Source organism: Pungitius pungitius, chromosome 1 (genome assembly GCF_949316345.1).
Source record: "Pungitius pungitius chromosome 1, fPunPun2.1, whole genome shotgun sequence".
In the NCBI taxonomy this organism is placed as follows: Eukaryota; Metazoa; Chordata; class Actinopteri; order Perciformes; family Gasterosteidae; genus Pungitius; species Pungitius pungitius.
The window spans coordinates 11062933-11085230 of record NC_084900.1 but is presented as its reverse complement, the minus strand read 5'-3'; the positions used below and the strand labels follow the sequence as shown (position 1 = coordinate 11085230).

At 48.5% G+C, this 22298-nt stretch overlaps 1 protein-coding gene across 2 annotated transcripts; it reads right to left on the bottom strand.

Annotated features, from left to right (window-relative positions):
- Positions 1–7136: 7136 nt before the first annotated feature.
- kiaa0232 (KIAA0232 ortholog) lies at positions 7137–17239 on the bottom strand. Of its 2 annotated transcripts, none has more exons than XM_037479710.2 (8): positions 16952–17239; positions 14487–15063; positions 13906–14046; positions 11908–11977; positions 11728–11812; positions 8214–11628; positions 7960–8038; positions 7137–7329 (listed from the first exon to the last, which is right to left on the bottom strand). In XM_037479710.2, exons 2-8 carry the CDS (start codon positions 14721–14723, stop codon positions 7313–7315), a joined length of 4044 nt encoding a protein of 1347 aa, XP_037335607.2. In that variant the 5' UTR covers positions 14724–15063; positions 16952–17239; the 3' UTR covers positions 7137–7312. The 2 variants fall into 2 exon arrangements, with proteins under 2 accessions (XP_037335607.2, XP_062417658.1); XM_062561674.1 differs by lacking the exon at positions 16952–17239 and adding an exon at positions 16751–16864.
- Positions 17240–22298: the final 5059 nt, after the last annotated feature.

The following is a 22298-nucleotide window of genomic DNA, read 5'->3' as shown; positions in this document are numbered from 1 at the left end:
GGATGAGACACTAGTGTGACACCTCGCCTCACGGGCTTCTTCCATCCTAAGCTCCAGGAAGAAGAAAAACAAACCAAAATAAACACCGTCGACAGAAGCAGCCAACGAGTGAGCCATCTCACCGCTTTCTCATCTCTGTTGAAAGTCACTAGCGAAAAGAGCCAGAGCAACCAAGGTGTTACAGTGCTAGCAACATTGTACGCTAACAAACCTGCCAAAATAGTACAGAAAGGCCATTCTTTGCATGTAACAACTGGACTGGTACTGGTACTGGTGGGCGGATAAGCAAGCTCGGGTGTGGGAATCGGGAAGAAAAAAGGTGTCCGGACATCTCTAGAAGGAACTCCAGTCAATAATTTCTGCTCTACAATCAAAGAAAGGTTTGACATGAATGCATCAATGGTCACAGGTCTGAGTGTAGATTATGCGTTATGATCATATCAAAAATTCCTGAGTGTCTGATGACGGTCAAAGAAACGTGACAAGGCCCTGAAGTTGGATTACCTTTCATTTCGCGGTTTTTCTAATCTTTTAAATGGAGTTGCATTGAGTTGAAAAAACTGCTGGCTGTGCATACAATCTTTGCAGTTTGAAGCCATTTCCAACAGAGACCCCTCACACATTATACGCCCACTAATGGAGGGAGGACTTCACTGATGGCACGGGACTGTCCTCACGTCCTGAAATAGTCAACGGTGGCCTTTATTCATTCTATATTTACTTCAATACAATTTCCCATTTCAATAAATGCTCCAACCTGTTCTTATAGATGGAAAGGTATTTCATTGTAACAGCGCAGGAAGGGCCAGTCCAACCGCACCTCACAGGGCTCCACAGCCACTTTGTCCCTGTGACAGTACGTCTCTGCATACCTTCACGTTTCTTTGAGTTAAACTTATAGTACACTCATTCTAAACCAGTGCCTTCACAAGTTTCAAACACACACACACACACACACATTACTCAATAGTTCAACAAGATATATTATAAACCAAAAAATAACACACCTTGTTTGAAGAAATAGAAGCATTTGTACCTTAGTGTAATTCTGCCATGTTTTTGGTTTGACCACCTGTTGTGTTACACACCTGTCTAGTTGCAGCATGGACAGCAGACAGCGGCTGTGCTTTCTGCTCGGGACGAGTGACTGAATAGAAGTGTAGTAACGGGAGATTTAATACCTGCTATATTTCTGCTTCCACAAATAAGAGGTTACCTCCGAGTAAGAACCAAGCCAAATGAAGCAAAACCAGGAAGACAAGCAAGACCCGCAATCAGGCTTAACCCTATTTGTTTCTTTTAACCATTTTAAAAAAAGGGTATTCATGGAGTCTGACGGTCTAGACTACTAATGAGGCTACGTTGTCTTCTTGTCATAGCCGTATTATGAAACTGCAATTTAAAAAAACGGTTTGAACATATTTATAGCACCAAATAGTCTGTACCATAGAGACGACACGAGATGATAACAGTTTCATTCAGTTCTAACACAGGTATCTGCAGAAATGGCTGTAGTCTTTTCATAACGGGTCCTTACCCCAAAACAGGAACTTTTTTTTTTTCTTCCCAAAATTCTTTTACAGCATTGCATTAAGTAGATTATTAGTATTTTTGTCCCAACAAAACTCCTTTTTATTTCCTGTTATTTATTTAGCCTCACAAACCAGACTATGTCTACGACTAGCTTTTGTAAGACTATCACCATTCAAAAATCAGACTCATTTATGAGAAGTTTTCACACAAGGGGAATTCAGGGATATTGAGAAGAAAGCTGCTCACATTCTCTACTTCACATTCAGAAAGTCATCCTGTGGTGGCGGGCGTGGTTTCGGCTCGGCTGCAGAGGGAGAGAGAGGGGGAGTGGCTCGGGGAACAGTGCCAGGTGGAAACACTTGGCAACCAGCTGGGGGGAATTAACGGGTCTCCTCTCGCCCCTATAAACAGTGAGGCGAGCGAGGAGGGAGGGAGGAGACGGACCGACCGACCGAGCGAACGAATTAATTGATGAATTGTGCGAATAAAAAGCATTTTGTGAAACCCACCACCCTGCGGTCCTGTGCCGTGTCTTCAACCCCACGCACCCACACCGTACAGTGGCGCCCAACTAGGTATGGAACCCGGCGATCAGCAGGCGGAGGGGATGGCGCAGCCGGCGATCGCGCTCGGGCGGATGCTGGGAGAGATCGCCGCGATGCAGCGGGAGCAGGCCGAGGTCAACCGGCACTTTCTGGGGGCGCTCCAAGCCCAGTCGGATCGGCAGACCCGGGTGTTGGAGCAGCTGGTGGCCCGGCCAGCCGCGGCAGCACCGGTACCGGGTCCCCCGGCGTACGCGGGGGTGGTGCTGCATAAAATGACGCCGGCGGACGAGGTACAGTCGTACCTGGAAATGTTCGAGGCGATGGCGGAGGCATGCGGGTGGCCGGCGGACGAACGGGCAATCCGCCTGCTGCCACTACTGACCGGAGAGGCGCAGACAGCTGCCCTGGGTCTGCCGCCCGGGGCAAGACAGGACTACGCCGGGGTAAAGAGGGCCATCATGGACCGGCTGGGGCTCTCCCCCGAGGACCACAGGCGGCGTTTCCGGGAGGCGAGGCTGGGTCCGGAGGACCGTCCGTTCGCCTTTGCTCAGCGGCTACGGGACGCGGCCAACAGGTGGCTGCAGCCGGAGGGCGCGGGTGGCGCACCGGCGGTGGTGGAGAAGGTGGTGACGGAGCAGTTTCTGCGGGGGCTCCCGCCGCGGACCTCGTCGTGGGTCCAGTACCACCGTCCGGCGACGTTGGAGGCCGCGGTCACCCTGGCAGAGGATCACCTGGCGGTCCACCCCGGCGGACGGGGCGACGCCGGGCGCCCGCCCGCGCCGCCGCAGCCGGTCCCCACGCCGCGAAGGAGGACCCAGCAGCCGGCGGCAGGGTGGCCCTTGCCGACGCCGCGGTCACCAGCTCGTACCAGGGGGGCCGACCACGCAGCACCGACCGGGGCCGGCACTCTTCCTGACCCACTCGGAGGTTCTCAAACGCCAGGGCAGGAGTGCTGGAAGTGTGGGCAGCCCGGCCATCTGCGGAGGGAGTGCCCGCTGATGGAGGTGGGGCAGGTGATCCGGGTTGCCGGCGCTCCATCACCCTCCCCCGGCCCGGGAGCGACGTACCGCGTTCCGGTAAGAATCCAGGGGGGTACACGCCAGGCGATGGTGGATTCGGGCTGTTCGCAGTCCATGATACACCAGAGCCTGGTTCGGCCAGGGGCATTGGTAGAAGCGTCGCGGGTGAAAATAAGGTGTGTGCACGGGGACATTCACGAGTATCCCATAGTGTCCGTCGAACTTCGGTTCAGGGGAAAAAAATATAGAATAAAGGTCGCGGTTAGCTCCCACCTGACGCACCCCGTAATTTTGGGAACGGATTGGGAGGGATTTAACACGCTAATGGGGCAGGCTGCGGGGGTGCGTTCACGACCGACAGGGACATGCGGTATGTGTGCGGTGCTCAGCGGTGACGCGAGGTCGTCCGACGCCGCCGGGGAAGAGGGGGAACCGGCGGAGCCTCCCGAGGAGACCCCGGCGGTTCCCGAGTTCCGCTCCATGGAAGATTTTCCACTCGAGCAGTCTCGTGACGATACTCTACGCTCAGCCTACGACCAAGTGATAAGAATTGATGGTCATTTGGTGCGCCCTGACGCAGCACAGTCGTACCCGCACTTCTCATTGATTAGGGACAGACTGTATAGAGTGAGTCGTGACACTCGAACAGGGCAGGAAAACACCCAGTTGTTAGTACCGAAAAGCCGCCGGGAAATGGTTTTCCAGGCGGCTCACTATAATCCGATGGCGGGTCACATGGGATACGGGAAAACACTAGACCGGATAATGGCCCGATTTTATTGGCCAGGCATCCGGGCGGACGCGCGCCGCTGGTGTGCGTCCTGCCCGGAGTGTCAATTGGTTAATTCACCAGCCATACCACGTGCCCCGCTGCGGCCGCTACCGTTGGTGGAGGTTCCGTTCGAGCGCATCGGCATGGACCTCATCGGGCCATTTCACCGGAGCGCACGCGGATACCGCTTTGTGTTAGTCCTCATGGATTACGCAACCCGGTATCCGGAGGCAGTGCCATTGCGCAATATCTCTGCAAAGAGCGTCGCGCAGGCTCTGTTTCAGGTCATCTCCCGGGTTGGAATCCCGAAAGAGATTCTAACAGACCAGGGCACCTCGTTCATGTCGCGCACACTGGGAGAACTTTACGGGTTACTGGGCATTAAGTCCGTCCGCACGAGTGTGTACCACCCCCAGACCGACGGGTTGGTAGAGCGGATGAATAGGACGCTGAAGTCCATGATTCGTAAATTTATTAGCGACGATGAACGTAATTGGGACAAATGGCTTGACCCTCTGTTGTTTGCAGTCCGGGAGGTCCCCCAGGCCTCCACGGGATTTTCTCCCTTTGAGCTTCTGTTTGGCAGGTCACCAAGAGGGGTGCTGGACCTTATTAAAGAAAGCTGGGAGGAAGGTCCGAGCCCCGGAAAGAACGAGATCCAGTACGTCCTGGACCTGCGAGCAAAGCTCCACACACTGGGGAGGATGTCACGGGAGAATTTGCTCCAGGCCCAGGAACGACAACAACGGCTGTACAACAGAGGGGCCAAGCTGCGAGAATTCACACCGGGAGAAAAGGTACTTGTATTACTTCCCTCTTCCAACTCAAAACTCCTGGCTAAGTGGCAAGGGCCCTTCGAGGTCACACGCCGGGTGGGGGATGTTGATTATGAGGTGGTGCGGTCTGACAGGGGCGGGGCTACACAAATATACCACCTCAACCTCCTGAAACCCTGGAGGGAGGCGGAGTCTGTTTCTCTGATTTCCACAGTATCGGAAAGAGAGGACCTGGGGCCGGAGGTGCCAAAAGCGGCTAATCCCACCCCGCTCCCGTGTGAGGGTCATCTCTCTGAGGACCAGAGAGCGGACATTGCCCAGTTGCAGAAGCGGTTTGCTGATGTGTTCTCCCCCCGGCCAGGCCGCACCGACCTGATAATGCACCGAATCGAGACACCCCCGGGGGTGACGGTGAGGTCACGACCCTACAGACTACCCGAACACAAAAGAAAAGTGGTTCGGGAGGAATTAGCGGCTATGTTGGAGATGGGGGTAATAGAAGAGTCCAACAGCGCCTGGTGCAGCCCCATCGTTCTGGTGGCCAAGAAGGATGGGACTGTGCGGTTCTGCGTGGACTACCGCAAGGTAAACGACGTGTCACGATTCGACGCCTACCCAATGCCCCGGGTCGACGAACTCCTGGACCGGCTGGGCACTGCACGTTTTTTTACGACCCTGGATTTAACTAAGGGCTACTGGCAGATTCCCCTGTCTTCAGAGTCCAGAGAGAAAACGGCTTTCTCCACTCCGTATGGTTTGTACCAATTCACCATGCTTCCCTTCGGCTTGTTCGGTGCCCCGGCCACGTTCCAGCGCCTCATGGACCGGGTGCTGCGTCCGCATGCCTCATATGCGGCCGCGTACCTGGACGATGTAATCATCCACAGCACCACCTGGGCGGAGCATGTGCGGCGGGTGGACGCGGTGCTGGAGTCGCTGAGGCGGGCCGGGCTCACCGCCAACCCGGGGAAGTGTGCAGTTGGACGGAGGGAGGTACGGTATCTGGGGTACCACTTGGGGGGTGGGCAGGTGCGTCCTCAGGTGGACAAGACGGCAGCTATTGCAGCCTGCCCGCGCCCTAAGACAAAAAAAGAGGTGAGGCGGTTTTTGGGGCTGGCGGGTTACTACAGACGGTTCATCGCCGGCTTTGCGGACCTCGCCAGCCCCTTGACCGACCTGACCCGGAAAGGTGCGTCAGATCCGGTCCAGTGGTCGGAGCAGTGCCAGCGGGCGTTTGAGAAGGTAAAACAGACTCTCTGTGGGGAGCCACTCCTCCACACACCTAACTTTTCTCTCCCGTTTGTTCTGCAGACCGACGCGTCGGACAGAGGGCTGGGGGCCGTTTTGTCCCAGGAGGTGGAGGGGGTCGACCGCCCCGTTGTCTACATCAGCCGGAAGCTATCGGAGAGGGAGGCCAGGTACAGCACGGTGGAAAAGGAGTGCCTGGCCATCCGGTGGGCGGTGGGCTCCCTGCGCTACTACCTCCTGGGACGCTCATTCACCCTCTGTTCGGACCACGCCCCGCTCCAATGGCTCCACCGCATGAAGGATACTAACGCCCGGATCACTCGGTGGTATCTGGCCATGCAGCCTTTTAACTTCAAGGTGGTCCATAGGCCGGGGACGCAGATGGTCGTGGCGGACTTCCTCTCCCGCCCTCTCGAGGGAGGGGGGGGGGAGTAAGCTAGGCCGGACGGCTCCCCGGCCTAAGTCGGGCGGTGGGGGTATGTGGTGGCGGGCGTGGTTTCGGCTCGGCTGCAGAGGGAGAGAGAGGGGGAGTGGCTCGGGGAACAGTGCCAGGTGGAAACACTTGGCAACCAGCTGGGGGGAATTAACGGGTCTCCTCTCGCCCCTATAAACAGTGAGGCGAGCGAGGAGGGAGGGAGGAGACGGACCGACCGACCGAGCGAACGAATTAATTGATGAATTGTGCGAATAAAAAGCATTTTGTGAAACCCACCACCCTGCGGTCCTGTGCCGTGTCTTCAACCCCACGCACCCACACCGTACACATCCCAATCACACTTTTTGTTTGAAAAAAAAAGAAGATTAAATTCTCAAATTGTTACACAACTCAAAAAAGGTCAACATCCTTGTAGTATTATTTCTCAACACAAAATGGAAAGTAGAGGATGCGACAGCAGTAATTTCACACGGCGTAATGTTGAAGTAGGAAAAGAGGAGTGAGGCTGGCTGGACGAACACACATGCACAACCATTCGGACACCACCGACTGCTAGGATCCCAGCTCAAAAGCAAAAAGGGTGGAACAAACCCAACGAGGATAGAACTAAAGATTGTCCCAACTACCTAACTGTGAGACTTGAATGAGGACCAGTGTACAGAAGAATCAAATGGAACAAACTCTAAAATGCACATCTGCACATTGCATCACTCAGAGACAGAACATATTTTTTGAGTTTTCTCTTACTTTTTGTTGATCTGATTGTTGATTACACAAGGGTTTAAGTTAGTAAATGAAAACCTGCAGGGTTATGAGTGTTTTTTTTTTTCTTCTTTTTTTTTGGAGGGATATGTCAGATAGTTAGCCTACATCAGGTTTTCCAGCTCTGAGATGACCCTGAATCTTTGCTGGTAGATGTCCAGTCACCAAAGGAGAGGATGAGTTCCCCCTTGTGACGGACGTCCTCTGCAAAACTGGAGAATTCAAATGTTGCTGCTCCCTGGACAAAGAAGGCAGGCAAAGAGGTTAGACATCCTCAGAACTTTATGACAGGAAGTGGAAACATCTCCTGCCTGATCGTTTCTCCCTGGCCTTGGCGTTCAATACAGAGCTTATTAAAGGGACTGCACGTGGTCCTTAAGCTTTGTTTATACTCATTCTGCTACTAGTAGCACATGGTTACAGGCAAAAAGAGCAGGATTTGTTAATGCAGACGAAGACTATTACTGAACATACTAAAAGGCCTTTATGCGATCCCAGTAAAGAGAGACAAGAAGTATTCAATATGTCTTGTCATCTACCACCCTTTAAAATCCAAACTGTCCTATTAACGCCTCGTCCATATTTTACCAATCCATCAGCCTTTTCTCCCATTGAGCTCCTTGTGTGTCATGAAACTAATTCAATAATAAGGAATTAAGTGGTTGAGACAGTACTCCTTGACTTTGCTAGTGGATAGAAACAAGATGTTGTAAAAATAATTACAATAATAAATATTGTGTGCAGGTTTAATGGCATGCTCAATACAGGTTTCCCCCACTATAGATATGAGCAGTACATTCTGTAGGCGTTCAGAGACAGTGCTCCATAAGCATTCCCTGTTGACTTCAATTTGTAAATATTGATTGACCTGTGCACTGGGATCCAGGGAAAAGGGGGGAACAGAGCGTGTTCTGCCACCAGCACTCGTCCTGGTGGCTGAGGGGGAACTGAACGAGACAAATAAGAAGTGCTCAGTGAGTTTCATGTAACCACTGGTCGAAACATCCGAGGGGGAACACAGATCATGAACCCCTGTGTGGTTAGGACAGCACTTTAGTTAAAAGTCTCAATGATTACAAAATATTAAGAACCATTCAGAGATCAATTTAAGAAAACCCTCACCTCTGACACATCTCCAACAAAGTCATAAGCAATCCCATACTTGGGGATGTGACCTCCGGGTGCCGATGAACAGGACTGCTTTTCTCCTGCAGATTGCTCTCTTTGGACCTTGCCGACGGAGACGTCCGTCTCTCCACCTGCAGTGGGTGCGGCCGCTGCCGCTTCGCAGTCCAAGCAAATCTCCTGCTCCGCAATTGGTGGGAGGGTACCGGAGCCCTCCTGTGAATCCAGAGAGGTCTGGGCACTCTTCTCCATGCCAGACTTCTTTAGTCTGGGTAAGAATTTACCAGATTCCAGTTCGGACTTCCCGTAATAAGGGCCCTCACATTCCGCATCCTCTTCCAGAGGTTTGAGATCTGCCTGGGGATCATCGAAGGCGTCCATCGGCGCCTGGACGGGATAACTCGGCTGCTCTTTGTCGGTCTCCGCCTCCGAATCACTCACTCCACCAGGAGATAACTCAGAGGCCGATATCGGTCGGAAATGAGTCCTGGGGGAAATGCGGATGGCCCTGTACTGCGTCCGGTTGATGCCATATATTCGCGGGTGGAAGGCTTCGTTCTCAGAGTCCGAGCAAAGAATGGATTTGGGCTTGAACCCCGGGCTGAACGAAGCCATGTCCTCGGGCTCAAAAGAACACTCGACGTGGAGGACTTGAGAGAAGGGATTGTTCAGGTTGAAGGACGCAAACGGGTACTCCAAACCGTGCTCCTCACTTTGCAAGCCTCCGCAAGATCCAAGCAAATCTTCATGGAAGATGAAAGAAAATCCCTTATTCAATCCGTCTCCGCCTGCTTTCATGGCCTGGTCACTCTGCCCGAAAGACACGAGGGGCCTCCACAGGGGCCTGTGCCCGGGGGCAAAGCAGCTGCCGGCGTTCATGAACACGTCCGTGCCGGTGATGGTGAGCATATCGGAGCCGGAAGCAGACGCAGCTGCGGCTGCAGCGGCACACTGCAGCAGGCTGCCTTGGTTGTCATTTGGCGGCACGACAGCCCAGTTCTTATCGCCGCTCAGCGTCTTCAGCTCGCCGTACACCCCTCCGAGGATGAACGACGTGCTCTCCTTGTCGGCGGTCAAGTCCCAGGGCTTGGACGGAGTCATGTAATCCCCAGCGCCGTCTACCTTGGAGAGTTTGTTTTTCGCCGAGTCTTGTTCTTTCTTGCCCTCCCAGAGGTGATACTCTGACCTCTGCACTGCTTTTTTCTGAGGCCCCCGAATAGGAACTTCTTTAGCCTGCACTTCCAGACAGCTGCAGCAGTAACCGCCTGACTCATCAGAGAACAGCCCCTCGCCACTCGCTTGTTCTGATCCCGGCTTCGAAGGCGCAGATTTGTCATCTCCGAGAGCCGTCCAGATGTCCTTTATGATCCCTGAGCTGTAGTCATCACTGTGTTGGCTTGCATTGTCCGAAAACATGCCAGTGCTGTACTGCTTACTGTCATCCTCTTCCAACGCGATACCACAAATGGACTCCAGTTTGGATTTTTTGGTGAGGGTCTTGTTGGGTGCTGTGCTGCCGCTGACCTCGTCACACTGAGGGCCAGAGTTGGCTTGCAAAAAATCCAAGATTTCATCCTCCAGATATGTACCAGAAATAGGAGGGATGATGCAGTCGATCTCCTCGTTGGCAATCAGAGCGGCCTCCTCCGTCGGAACGTTTCCTTGCTCGTTGTCGGACCGAGTCTCCTCCGAATGGGACCACGGACTGCAAGTTCGCGTCGAAAGATTAGAACAGTGTTCAGTTTCGTCAAAGGCACTATTTTTGGTCCATATTAGCAAACGAGACTGTTTGTTAGAAAGCGGGTCGAGACAGCTGCTAGAATCGGTGTTGTTTTCGTGACCGGCGGCGAGCGAGTCGCGGGTAAAAGGGAGAGTGGGGCTGTCGTACTGCAGCTCGAAAAGAGAGAAGCAGGACGAGTTTAAACCGGATGGCTCACTAGTGGCTTCAGAGATGACGGGCTCCTCCACATTTCCAGACAGCTTGCTCAGGGTGAATGAAACGCTATCGAGGAGTGGGGAGAGTCGGACGGGAGAGTCTCCCACAAAGCTTTCCCCGTCTATGTCCTCTGAAGTAGATGGCGAATAACATCCCCACACTGGAGCCACCTTTTCCAGGTCCTCAATTAAGAATCCCAAAGATCCCGGAGCTTCCTGCGAGTCGGCCCATATTGCACTTTTCCCTTGCCGCTCAAGGCCATCTAACACTAAACAACATTCTGCCTCTATGTCTCCTTGCTCTTTGCTTTTTTGTCGAATCATGCTTAAGATCCGACTCTCTTGTATAGAGTCTGAGGCACTAGTATCCAATATGGATTGATAAATGTCAACTTCATAGAAGTGAGTGAATTCTGACAGATGCTTGTCATCTAAATCTCTACTATCCTCTGGCTGAGGGCAGCTCGAGGTCCCAGTGAGTTCAACGGTTTCATCTTCTTCCTCGCCGGGCCCTTCCACAAAGTGGCCATCTACAAACGAGCCTGCTGCTAGGTATGCTCTCTGGTAGCTCTCGTTGGCGAAGCAGATGCCCTGGATTCTCTCCGGCAGCCTCTCTGTGTCGGTTGCCAGAGCAAAGCCATCAGGGGAGCTTACCTTGTTCCGATATTTTGTTTCCAGCTTGCTTTGTCTGCTGCTGAAAGGTACAAAATAGTCTGTGATGGGCTCAGTGTACCAAAGTGGCTCCTCCATGTATTCCTTTTTTTTTGTGGCCTCAGCTGCGGACTCTTTTGCCTCCTTCCAGCCTGGATCTTTACGAATCTCTTTCAGAGGTCTCTTCCCCTTTTTGTAGAGCTGTGGTTGTTTGGCAGCGCCTCCAGTGGCGCTGCTGCTGCTCCCTGCTGCGTTTCTTCGCTCCTCTCTGTCAATCCCCTTCACCTGAAGCTTCACCTGCCCGCTGTTGCGTGTTCTCTTACTCTTTGAAGCCTCCCTGGATTTGTGCCTGATTCTAATTGCCTTGCTTCTGGATGACTTCAAGTCACCCTGGTTCCCACTTGAGCTTGAGCCCGCCTCGCTAGAGCCAGAGGACCAGGATCTGGGTCTGTATTTGCCCTCAGATCTGTGTCTCGTCTGTCTCCTCGAGTGGACGGCTGGTTTCTCCTCCTCTGCTGCTGCACCACTACCACCACCACCTCCACCACCACCGTGGTATCGATTTTCTTTCTCCTTCTTGCTTCGTCGCAGCTGGCCTCTTTCGTTGGTCACAGCAGTGATGGAGCCACATGCTTCCAGGTGTCGCTCCTTTGCAGTCTCTCCTTCGCTGTTGCAATCTTTTGGGGAGGAGGTGTCTGTGCTGGTCTGTGGAGCTGCGGAAGATGATGAGCTTGAGTATGTGCAGGCCTTGGCCTTGTTCCACACCGTCATGATCTCTTGGAGACAAACAGCTTTCTCTGACAAAGGAGGAAAGGCTTCATAATACCTGCAGTCACAACAGACAGAGAGACAATTTGATGTAAATGTATTGAGGTCAGGAAAGATAAACAACTCATGTTCACAGATCCACATTACATCAGCTTACATTTCCACCTGGTCCTTGGAAGAGGGGGACTCAGCTCGCTCTGGAGACTGAGAGCCATCAGATTTCTTTTGGATCTGTTTTTCCTCTGTAAAAGCATTAAACATTATTACAGACATTATTTTTCCACTTTTTTTAGCAAAACATTCAAAATATGATGATAATAAAATGAGTAAAACAGACCTTTCTGTTTGTTTTGGATGTCCTTTAGTTTGGAGCAAAGCTCTTCAACCAGGCTCTCAATTCCAGAGTTCTGCAAAAATGGCAGAGAGAAGAAACTTAATAATGTTAATAGTTGATATAATTCTCATTCCATGATGTTCTTGTATACTTTTGAACATGACAAATGGGAATGCACAACTCTGACTTATTCATTCCATACAGATACAGTGTTTCCCCTAGGTTTACAACTTTGGGGGGGAGGGAGGGTGCACGTTCCGTCCCTTAGTGGGAGCGTGCTCACCTGTGTCTCCAAGTGTTCATCAGGGCAGAACCGCTGTGTACGTGGAAAAAAAAAAACTTTCTAATGGTAGGGGAAGCACTGTGATAGTAATACCTATGCTTTGGTTGTCAGCAGTACAAAGTACTGATCCGAGACTAGTGATGAGTAAGATGAATTTCTCACTGTGTGGAAGTGAGTAGGAGAGTTCGTTTATGTGTAAGGAAACAGACTTTACTTTCGTTCTACTTTGCTAACTTTGCAAAACACGTAATTAAATATATAAATGGTATGATCATTTACTGATTTGTTATTCGTCATTAATTTAACAAAGCCCAAGTGGGTAAATTAATCTTTAAGATTAACATTAATTACTAGTTTAGTGTTAAACCTTTTTAATGCAGCAACAAATGAAACAGGAATTAAAAAGCAACTTAGTCCTGTGTCTTTCTCGACACAATTATGGAACTCAGAGAGGACGAGTCGGGGATCCAACAATTAGTGATTACAAACGCTACATTGACCCCTAAAGTGACGCAACGGAATAATGAAAGGCTTGGTGTTGACACAAGTCAAGCCAGCTGACTTGAGAGAGCTTAGGCGGGCTTGACCATGACGTTGCTATTTTTAGCTATAGTGCAGAAATGCTGTTAGAAAAAGACAAAAAAAATAACAAAAAGGGCTAAGCAACAGGAATTGCGTCACTATGTTCTAAGACACTGAACATTTCCTAAATATCCTGTTTAGAAAATAATTCCCCCTAACACTGAGCAGGATGTGTGAAAAACAAAAAAGTTCAGATCAAGAAGGCCCTGTTGAAGCAAATGGCCTCCAAACAAATCCCACCGGCAATGGACCTGCTCTTCATTACCAAGCCTGTCAGACTCTTTAGATCACTTGCTTACTGTTCCCTTTTCCAGAAAATAAAATTACTTACCATGCCACCTCATAAAAAGTCAAGTAATGTTCTCTCCTGCCCTCATTCCCTCTTGCATCATTGTGCTAATGCCGGTCAGCTGACAGCCAACCGACTACGCTCACTGCTGCAATTCTGTGCAGTGTGTGCAGGTTAAAAAATACACTGCAGAATACACTCTGCCTTTTGCCTTGCAGACCCTCCTTCCCCCCCCCCCCCTCTGTCCGGCTTTTTGTTGAGACACTCTAAACACTAAATCACATCTCCCTCACTACCGCTGGCCACCGAAGGCAATGTCAGCAAGACGCTCTGTAGCTTCCTCAGTCCCACAAAAGGTACGGAATAAAAGGAGTACACTCCTGGGAGATATTCTTGAATGCATGCACTAAAAGTGAGGTTAGCGTTGGTCTCATGTCAACACCAATGCTATCATAACATTTGTAATAAAGACTGAGTGAAAGTTTGGCCACGATGGAAAATGAGGTGAAGATGCATGGTCAATAAATAGGTTTCCTTGATAATGCTTCAGCCTTGCAGATTGAACTAGCTTTATTCGGTGTCTATTCACCGTGATTCATCCAAATATCTGCATCACTGCACCACTACAAACAACATAGAATACAACAATAAAAGGTTACTGACAAGCCTTATGTACTGTAGGTTGTTTATTTTACAGTTTAATATAAGAGGAGGCGAGTCAAACTGCTCCTGCTTCAAAGGGTGACCGATGACTCGTTTGCATATCTCTAAAGCCAAAGTGATTCAAGTTCACTAGTATTTCATACAGCAGAAAGAGTTGGGGCGGAGTGGTGGTGGTGGGGCTTACTTCATCAGATGCAGAGCGGAGGCATTGCACAGCAGCTTGCTTCTTCATTTCCTCAAGACTCAGGTCGGTCCCTCCTTTCTTCTTACTCTTGCCCCATTTCTTCCCCGTTCCCTTTTCCCAGCCCAAGAAGATGTCGTTTTCCTTTAGCAAAGAAAACTTGAACGGTCAGTAACAGGAAAAGGAAAAACTATGGTCTAACATTAAAACAAATGTTTCAAAAAGCGTAGAAAGATGACAAACTATTTAATAAATGATAAACATTGCTATACAGGCTTTATTATACCATAACAAACTTGCATATTGCACTTTTAAACACACCCAGCTCAGAACTCTGGAATCTCTGTATGAACCCGGCATATGTCAGTTTAGCCATTGGTAAAAGTGCTATGATGTGAACGGAAAAACTCCACTGTTAACCTTTTACTGGAAAATAAGAGTCTCTGTCTAACAAAGCAATTATATTGATACATACATTGATTCCCTTTCCAAATACAGCCCACTGACCACTAATCTGACTAAGCAAAACACAATGCCAATGACTCAACAATGAATATATCTATTTAAGGTTTGTGAGAGCCCACCTGGTCCTGCAGGTCGTAGTCGTAACTGTCATGCAGGAGAAGGCTGAGGACGTAGCGGGTATAGATCATGGCATCAATCCCGCACTTCTCAAGCTCCTGGCCGAGCCAGCTTTGTACTGGACCCAGCGACTGGAGCAGGGACATCTCTGAGGCAGACAGGGGGCCCACAAAGGGGTAGGGGCAAGAGAGGTTTTCAGAAGGAGCAGGACCGTCTGAATCGGTGCTCACTGGACGCATGGGACCTCAGGTGTTGGCCATTCTCAGGTGAAGCGACATTGTGATGGGTAGTTACTGTAGGGTGGTCGGTGGAGGCGGGTACAGAGATAGGACGAGGCAGATGAGGCCTTGGGATGAGGGAGCAGTCACTCCAGCAGGGTGCACTGAGGGGGCTCTACATGGAGAGGCATGTAGGATGGTTGTTTTTCTGTATTATTGCTTTGAGCAAAAAGGGGACTTTATTCGTCAGGCATGGCTTGTACTGCTGATAGATCTCAGCTGCTGAGCAAAACACGGGACGTGTTTGCCTCTCAGTCAGAAGAGTCCATTTTGGGGCTTTGTTTTACTTCAACGGCAAAACCTGAAACAGAGCGAAAAAGCATCAGTTACGCTGCGATATCTTCAATGTAAGCGCTAGGAAAACAAAACAAAACAAGAAATGGTCAAAAACACTACATACACGACCCAAAACAGAATCAAGGCTTCTTCATACTTAAATGCGTCAAGAGATAATAGAATTTGCATGACTTAAAAAGATGCCATGACAGTGAGACAAATTTTAATAAAGATCCTACTACAGCATACAAATTGTGTTCCTTCTTGCAAAAGATATAGCTTGTTCATGGCCTTCAAGGGCTCCTGAGAGAGCAGGAGCTCTTTAAATAACAGACAGCAGTCACAATCATGATCACACATTAGAGTTATGCTCTTTTTAAAGTGATTAACAGGTTAAGCTTATTGACGTTTAAATGTTTACGGTCTCTCCTCCCCTTCGCCAATGCAACACAAGAAAGTGATGAGACAAGTGGTGACGAGCACGTAAACTGAGTAAAACAGTCGGTAGTGGGACACTTGCTGTCAAGTGCATGTGTTGCGTATGACAGCCATCGGATTAGGGAACCAGCGTGAAGAGCAAATGGAGGCTGCGCAAATGTGATTGGCTGGCCCGGTTGTCACTCATCAGTTGGATATTAAAAGCTAACCATTGAGGCGTCAAAGGGGCAATACTTTCCCCCTATGCAACCATGCTGGTTCAGCAGGCACTAGCCTATGGTAGAGATAGTATGAATGAAATAAATACAGATGGACCGGGGTAAAAAGGTTAGCTAGCTTCGTCGATAATTGCTAAAGCTAAATATGGCTGACCAGTGTCTACAACCCAGCTGTTCCTTATATGCACATTACGCTGACAGCTAGCGCTGCTCTGCACTGTACACACATAGCAACTTATCACTCAACCAACGCTTATATATCATTTTTTTCAAATAAAAAGAACAAAATAATGCTGTCTGTGCGGTGTGGACTAGTGTTCCGTATACTTTACAGTGGGCGCGTGGTAACGCTTTTCAAATATTTAACGTGACGTTATGGATTCACGTCACTGACATTAGCGTTATGTTGCTTGTCTATGTAATGTCAGTGCGGCAATGCAATCCCAGAAAATCCAGGGTATATGTTTAAGATAAAGTCACGTTATTACTTTCATTGTCAAGATAGTTGAACAGAGTGAGCAATTAGGTAACGGCTGTGGTGCCACTGACGTGGTTCTGATTCGTGGTATTAACGTCGGTTAGCAAGCGTCACTTTGCAGTCAAATGACAAGGTTAGCTGGACCACCGACCTTTAACGTTAGCTAATGAGCTAATGTTACCGAGAACTGCTCGCCTGTCGTCATTGGACTGTTTATTATTACACGTTTAAAGTGAATGTTACTTGACAAGCAGGATTTAGGTTGGACAGAATACGTTGCATGGCGATCTAACGTCAATTAATGTAATGCCAATAGCGATGTTCCCCCGGTTCCGATCAGCACTAACGTTATTTTGGTAACGTTGTGTGTCCGTGAGGCAAACCCAGGCTTTTCGATCGAGTGACATTAGAGCCTCCGCGGTTCTCCGTTAGTTGTTAGTTAACAGTTAGCGGCAGCTAGCAAGCAGCAACACTTTTAGGTTAGGCCGTATCTAAACTTTCACTGGGAAACGTGACGTTTCGGCAAAAGTCGGCAAAATATTATCCGATGAAAATATAAACAACGAACGTTAGCTAACGTTAGCTTTCACCGACGCTTGTTGTTGTGACCGACGGGAGGAGGAGCGGCTGCCCCGGCAGGCGAACGTCGCCAGGGCACTGTCAGACGTTTCCCTTTCAAAATGTACGCCATATCGTCATACAGCGAAAGAGTAAGCCTGTCTAAACACGAACACTAACAGGGAGCCAAAAAACCCCAGTCGGTTTGCTGGTTGGCCTACCTGCCGTGGGCTGAAGTAAAGGAGGAAGGGGAGCGGCTATTTCTCTCCCGCTGCCGTTCCGAGCTCGAGCTCTGGAATCCGCTGCGGTAGCATCGCGTATCATGGACGCCGATAGAAATGGCGCTGTTTTCACATCCAGTGCTTCATCAATAGCGTCAAGGAAACCGGCGACATTTCGGCTCAAGCCGGCGGAAGGTCATTCGTCGATGACACTTAATACCCAGAACCACAATGTCCGCTATCCAAAAGCTTGTTTCATTCAGAGAGGGACTACCGAAAGCCCGACCCTCCGCGTTCGTATCCAGGCAACAAGGCGAACCTCTGCCGTTCTATTCAAATTGGTTTGATTCCTCCGCTGGGGTATTGCGTCAGAAGCCCAACAAGTACTTATAATTTGTACTCAAACTATTCAAATGTGGATTCACATTGAGGAAATTTAATTTAATTAACGATTAAATTATTGCGCTTTTAAATATGCGAAATTAAAACCCCACTAACAAAAATATCTCTTAACCCATTAAAATATATAAATAAAATAGTAATAAATAAATGGCTACAAAATACACCTAACAATATTGTTAGAGTTACTAAAATGTTTTTTTAATTACTGTTATAAATATTTACTTAACGTGTTCGTGTATTTTCCTAGTTAACATATCAATCTATAAGTTATGCCACTACAGAAATGACACTTTTGTGTAGTTTATCCATTCAAATAGCCCATTTAGTTTTTGAATTCTTGCACAAACTGAACCACTACTAATTGTCCTTAAAACATGACACTTTTCATTCATAAATTTGACAAAGCAACCAATTTACAAGTTGTTCATTGATTTATGCTGCTGTTATAGACCAGGAGAGCATGTTTTCCTTTGATAGGAATTGCCCTTTCCCAGGTATTCCTTATTCATAGCTATACTAATTTAGTTTTCTAAGGTTCTTCTATTCTTATCATGAACCACAGTTTAAATCAAGTTCAGTCGAGTTCAGGCAATTTTACTAACATCAGTATTGGTTTTGTAATTTAAAAAAGCCCCTCTTCCTCTCAAAGCTGTAAAGCAGCCACTAACCATGAAGAGTGTGAGTAAATGTTGGGGGTTGGGGCCTATTCTGCAGACTGAGCACCTGCGCCTGATTGAGGGTCCTTTGTGCGGCGTACTTCATGTGCCCTTCTTGGCCTTGGGGTTATGACCTCTGAGATGAGATGAGTCAAAGTCTTTAGAAAAGATGAACACTCCTGGCACCACACACACGCACTCACACGCTCCATTAACAGATCCAATTGTCTTTAAATCTATTTGGGGCACGTAGAGAGAGAGCAAAAGAGATGAAGACCAGAGTATGTGAAGTCTGCGCGTGTGCAAAGCTACGGTTCCCAGAGCCTGTCAACAGACTGATTATGAGTTCTGCTTTTGATCTTCATTGGAAACCAGAGCTGTGCAGCCAAAGGCCAAACACAAATTGATTCTCTGCAACACTGAGGCCTGATCAATGAGGAAGTTGTGCTGGTTTTCGCCACCATCCTGCCACTGATACAATTTCCATGAGCCCCAGCCACAGAAAGATGTGAATACTTAGCATCCGCAGACCAGCATCTAAACGTGGTCGGTCCATGCGGTCACTGCTTCCTCACTTTCCGGCTTTAACTGAAAGTGTGGAGCAAATGGCAGGGCCAAAAGATGCCTCATAATCCTCTCGCAGAGAGTGTTAGCGTGAGGGCGGTGCAGGGGGTGGGGTGGGGTGGGCTAAGTGGTGATTTGGCTCCAACGCTGTGAAAACTTGTGTCGCACAAAGCGTTACGGTTGCTTTCCACCTCATCAGGAGTTCACAGAGCCGCCTGAGGTTGAGCTGGTTATCATCGGCAGGGTGGGTCATTGAGGTAAATCCTTTATTAGTCACAGCTCACAGGCGAGATGAATAGACACGTGGTATACTCTGCATGCCGACTTGGATACATTGTCTTGGTGTTCTAACTTAATCTCTTGGGCGTTTTTAATGCTGTCAATAAAAGGTGACACCTTTTCTGTTTTGTTCTGCATTTTTCGACGAGTGCCAGTTAACACCAGTCTTAACACATCAAATGGTAAATGCAACTTGTATTCCTCATAAGAACTATAGCTCATGTCTTCTCTCTTTTCATGTTGTTTTTTGATAATCCATCTGTCCTGACCAAGGATAGTACTAAGAAAAATATAGTTCAATCTAATTCCAATTCCTTCATCGCATGATAATCCACTGTCCTTTTTGGGAGCAGTTTCGTGTAGGAATTTTTTGCTAGCTCAGCTCAGAAGAAACTAGACGCTGGTACATTTTACAACGCAAAGGCCTCTCGTCCATGAGGAGATTTGTTTCTTTTTGACTTGTTACGCAAGTGTTTATTTATCCAGATGATGACCAAACTCTTGCATCAAGTCCAGGATTCATCAGAGGGACTGCAAACACCTCTCCTGTTACATTGACATACTTCTTGCGAAACTAACCCTTTTATAGATTTGAAACACTTCCCTTCTGAGTGACCAATCGTGAGCCCTTATTCAAGAAGACCAATCGGGATCTTTGCAGGAGAAACAAGTGCCCCAAAGAAAGCCACATGACTTTGCTTCCCCTTTCTGCTCTCCAGAGCACCGTCTGCTTTCTGCAGACATGCACTTGTATGTACTCTCATACAGATTCATGTAACAGTGACAGGTTTGCTCGCCTCTCGGTGCTGTTTTCCTTTCTGTGTTTTACAACAGCCCAGTACTCCCACTGGCCCTAAACCAGTAGCCAGTAGCCAGTAGACCAAACCTCACCTGAGACCACTCAGTGAACAAAATGTAAACAAACAGTAGACGGAAGTTTGTGTGAACCTGCAGTGCTAACGATCTACACCATTCTTTTATCACTTAGTCATGCTGCATCTCGCATCTCCACCCGTTGTTGACAGCAGACTCATTGGCACGCAATCCTTAGGGGCTAATCTGCTCAATTCAATCGTAAACCTAATCAGAGATATTGGAGATCAATAGGTCTGATGGCGTCAGGACTAACAACTGACATTACGCAAGGTAAAGAATGTTTATTGTCATCGATGAGGCAATAAGTGAAGTAGGAAGGGCACATGATCGTTTTAGTAATGATCTACCCCCTGGACGATAAGGGGTTTATTGACCGAACACCTGATGCCAAACCTCATGTGATGAAAAAATGTAGAGCGTTGCCATGGATCCAAAAGCTTCAGATGATTTTTAGATATGACAGCAATGTAATGCTGAGATAGCTCTGATAGTCTGTAAACGTGGCTGCTGGTAAAGAAGGACAAAGTCTTCCTGTCATGTGTTTGCCTGTGTGAATAAAGGAATACGACACAGAGCCGGCCTGTCTGCATCAGGGCGATGAACAAACAGTTTACCGACGTCATAGGCAAGTAGCTGTAACAGCGCGTAACTGTGGATTACATCATTTGGTCACAATCTATCCACAGAGAGCCTGTTATCAGCACCGCACAGGCATGAATGTGCTCTCAATGCAAATGAGGTGTCCTCACAGCCTTGTGTCAAGCTGTCTGCACATTTGCAGTAATGAATGATCACTGAGAGGTGTTTCTCAGTCAAACGGACTAGTTTCTCTCTCTTTGATCAGAGCCTTAACAGTCTGTGGTACACAAACATATCAAAAGTATAAATGTATCCTTTTTTTCATTGAGCCGAAGAAAGTTAAGAAAAACTTCAACATGAGCAACATTGATGACTCCTATTATATAACGACTAGCTATTGTGCACCCAACGGTTTCAAGCAGAACCAGATGTCCAAGTTTCTGCACAAGGAAGCCTGCTTTTAATCTTTGCAGGTCAAAGTTAATGGCGCTGACGCCACTGTCTGGTATGAATGACGACTGTTTGCATTTTGTTCCCCTCACTATCAGGCTTAGAGACTTTATGAGCGTCTCTGTCCCGCCAATACCGAAAACACAGCCAATGTTATCAGTGTCACACATTTCATATAAAGAAGGGATCAGCCCGACGGTGGTGTGTTTAGAGGTCATAAATTCACCAGACGCCAGCATTCTGTTCGATAGAGACAGAAATGGCCTCTGTGAAACTAACTTGAAAGGAATGCTCGGTATGCGAGGCATCGTTGTAAAAGCTGTGGCGATACCTCATTAGGTGGCGCACAAACCTCCCCTCCACACACAACAGGCCTTTCATGGGAGACAGGTTTTAAAGAAAAATGTAATGGCGTGCCCATCTGTTCAGCCATTGTTCAGAAAATGTTCCTCGGGTATTCTGCTCTTTTGCAATGCAAAATGAATGCCTAAGCTAGTCAAGTCATGCTGGATTTCTGCCATTACAGATGGTTTGAATGCTGTAATTTAAAGGGACATTCAACAGCTCAGGTACAAAGAGTGTCACGGTTTGGGTTCATGTCTTTATTTTGTAGTTTCATGTCTCTTGTGTCCCTGGCGTAACTTCACTTCCTGCCTTGTCTTCCCCTGTGATTGTCTACAGTGTCGATGATTGTTTCCACCTGTGTCCAATCACCTGCACCTCCCCTGTGTATTTAAGCCATGTCAGTCTCTTGTCTTGTGTCGCGCCGTTGCATGTTGTGGTGTTTGCATGTACGTAGTGTGTAGTCTGAAGCCTGTGGTGCGTGGCGTCTGTGGTTTTCCCTTAATGACAGTTTGAATTTTGACTGTTAAAGTATTTTTTGTGAGAGTCTGCGTTTGAGTCCTCCGGCTTCTGCCTTCACCCGCACGTGACAAAGAGCCCCATGCTTGTACCATCAGGGAGAGGGCTTTGAAATGAATTAGTGCCATAAGTGTTTCCTCCGCCGCATGTTTCCTCAGCATCAACCATGCTGCTTGTTGTATTTCTGGAGCCTCCAAAACAATTGGTGCTCATGGGAAAACAGGTTGTCGGGCAATGAGACAAAGTGTTTCGGTGTAGTGAGCCATCAGAACAATGGCACGTGTGTCAGTTACCTGTTTCTAAAGCCACTTGGTGAGACATAATGAGAGACATAGCACAATGTGTTGGCAATTTAACAAATATGCAATTCCATGTCATATATTTTTGCTTCTGCTTTAATAGCAGCATGTTATAAGACAAATAAGTAGTATCGCACACACCACAAAACACAGTCGAGTCCTCACACCCCCAACACACCTTCTCTTCCCACCTGAACCCCCTGACTCGGGAGCCACATCCTCCTCCACTCTGGATACCTAATCCTCATAAGCCCTTATAATGCCCCGGACAGAGAGAAAGCGAGAGAGGGGAGTCTGAGCTTGATGACCTTCACCGTCAAAACAACCGCAGCCAGCAAAGAGGTGAGGAGCCCCTGCACATTGATAAGAATGGCAGTGGAG

What these genes read in the sequence shown, in the direction of transcription:
- kiaa0232 (XM_037479710.2), bottom strand. Translation starts at nt 14,723, where the DNA reads ATGCGTCCAGTGAGCACCGATTCAGACGGTCCTGCTCCTTCTGAAAAC. An exon ending in TCCGCTCTGCATCTGATGAA is followed by an intron (nt 11,978 to 13,905) that starts GTAAGCCCCACC and finishes CCATTTTTGCAG; the next exon opens with AACTCTGGAATTGAGAGCCT. An exon ending in TCCAAGGACCAGGTGGAAAT is followed by an intron (nt 11,629 to 11,727) that starts GTAAGCTGATGT and finishes TTGTGACTGCAG; the next exon opens with GTATTATGAAGCCTTTCCTC.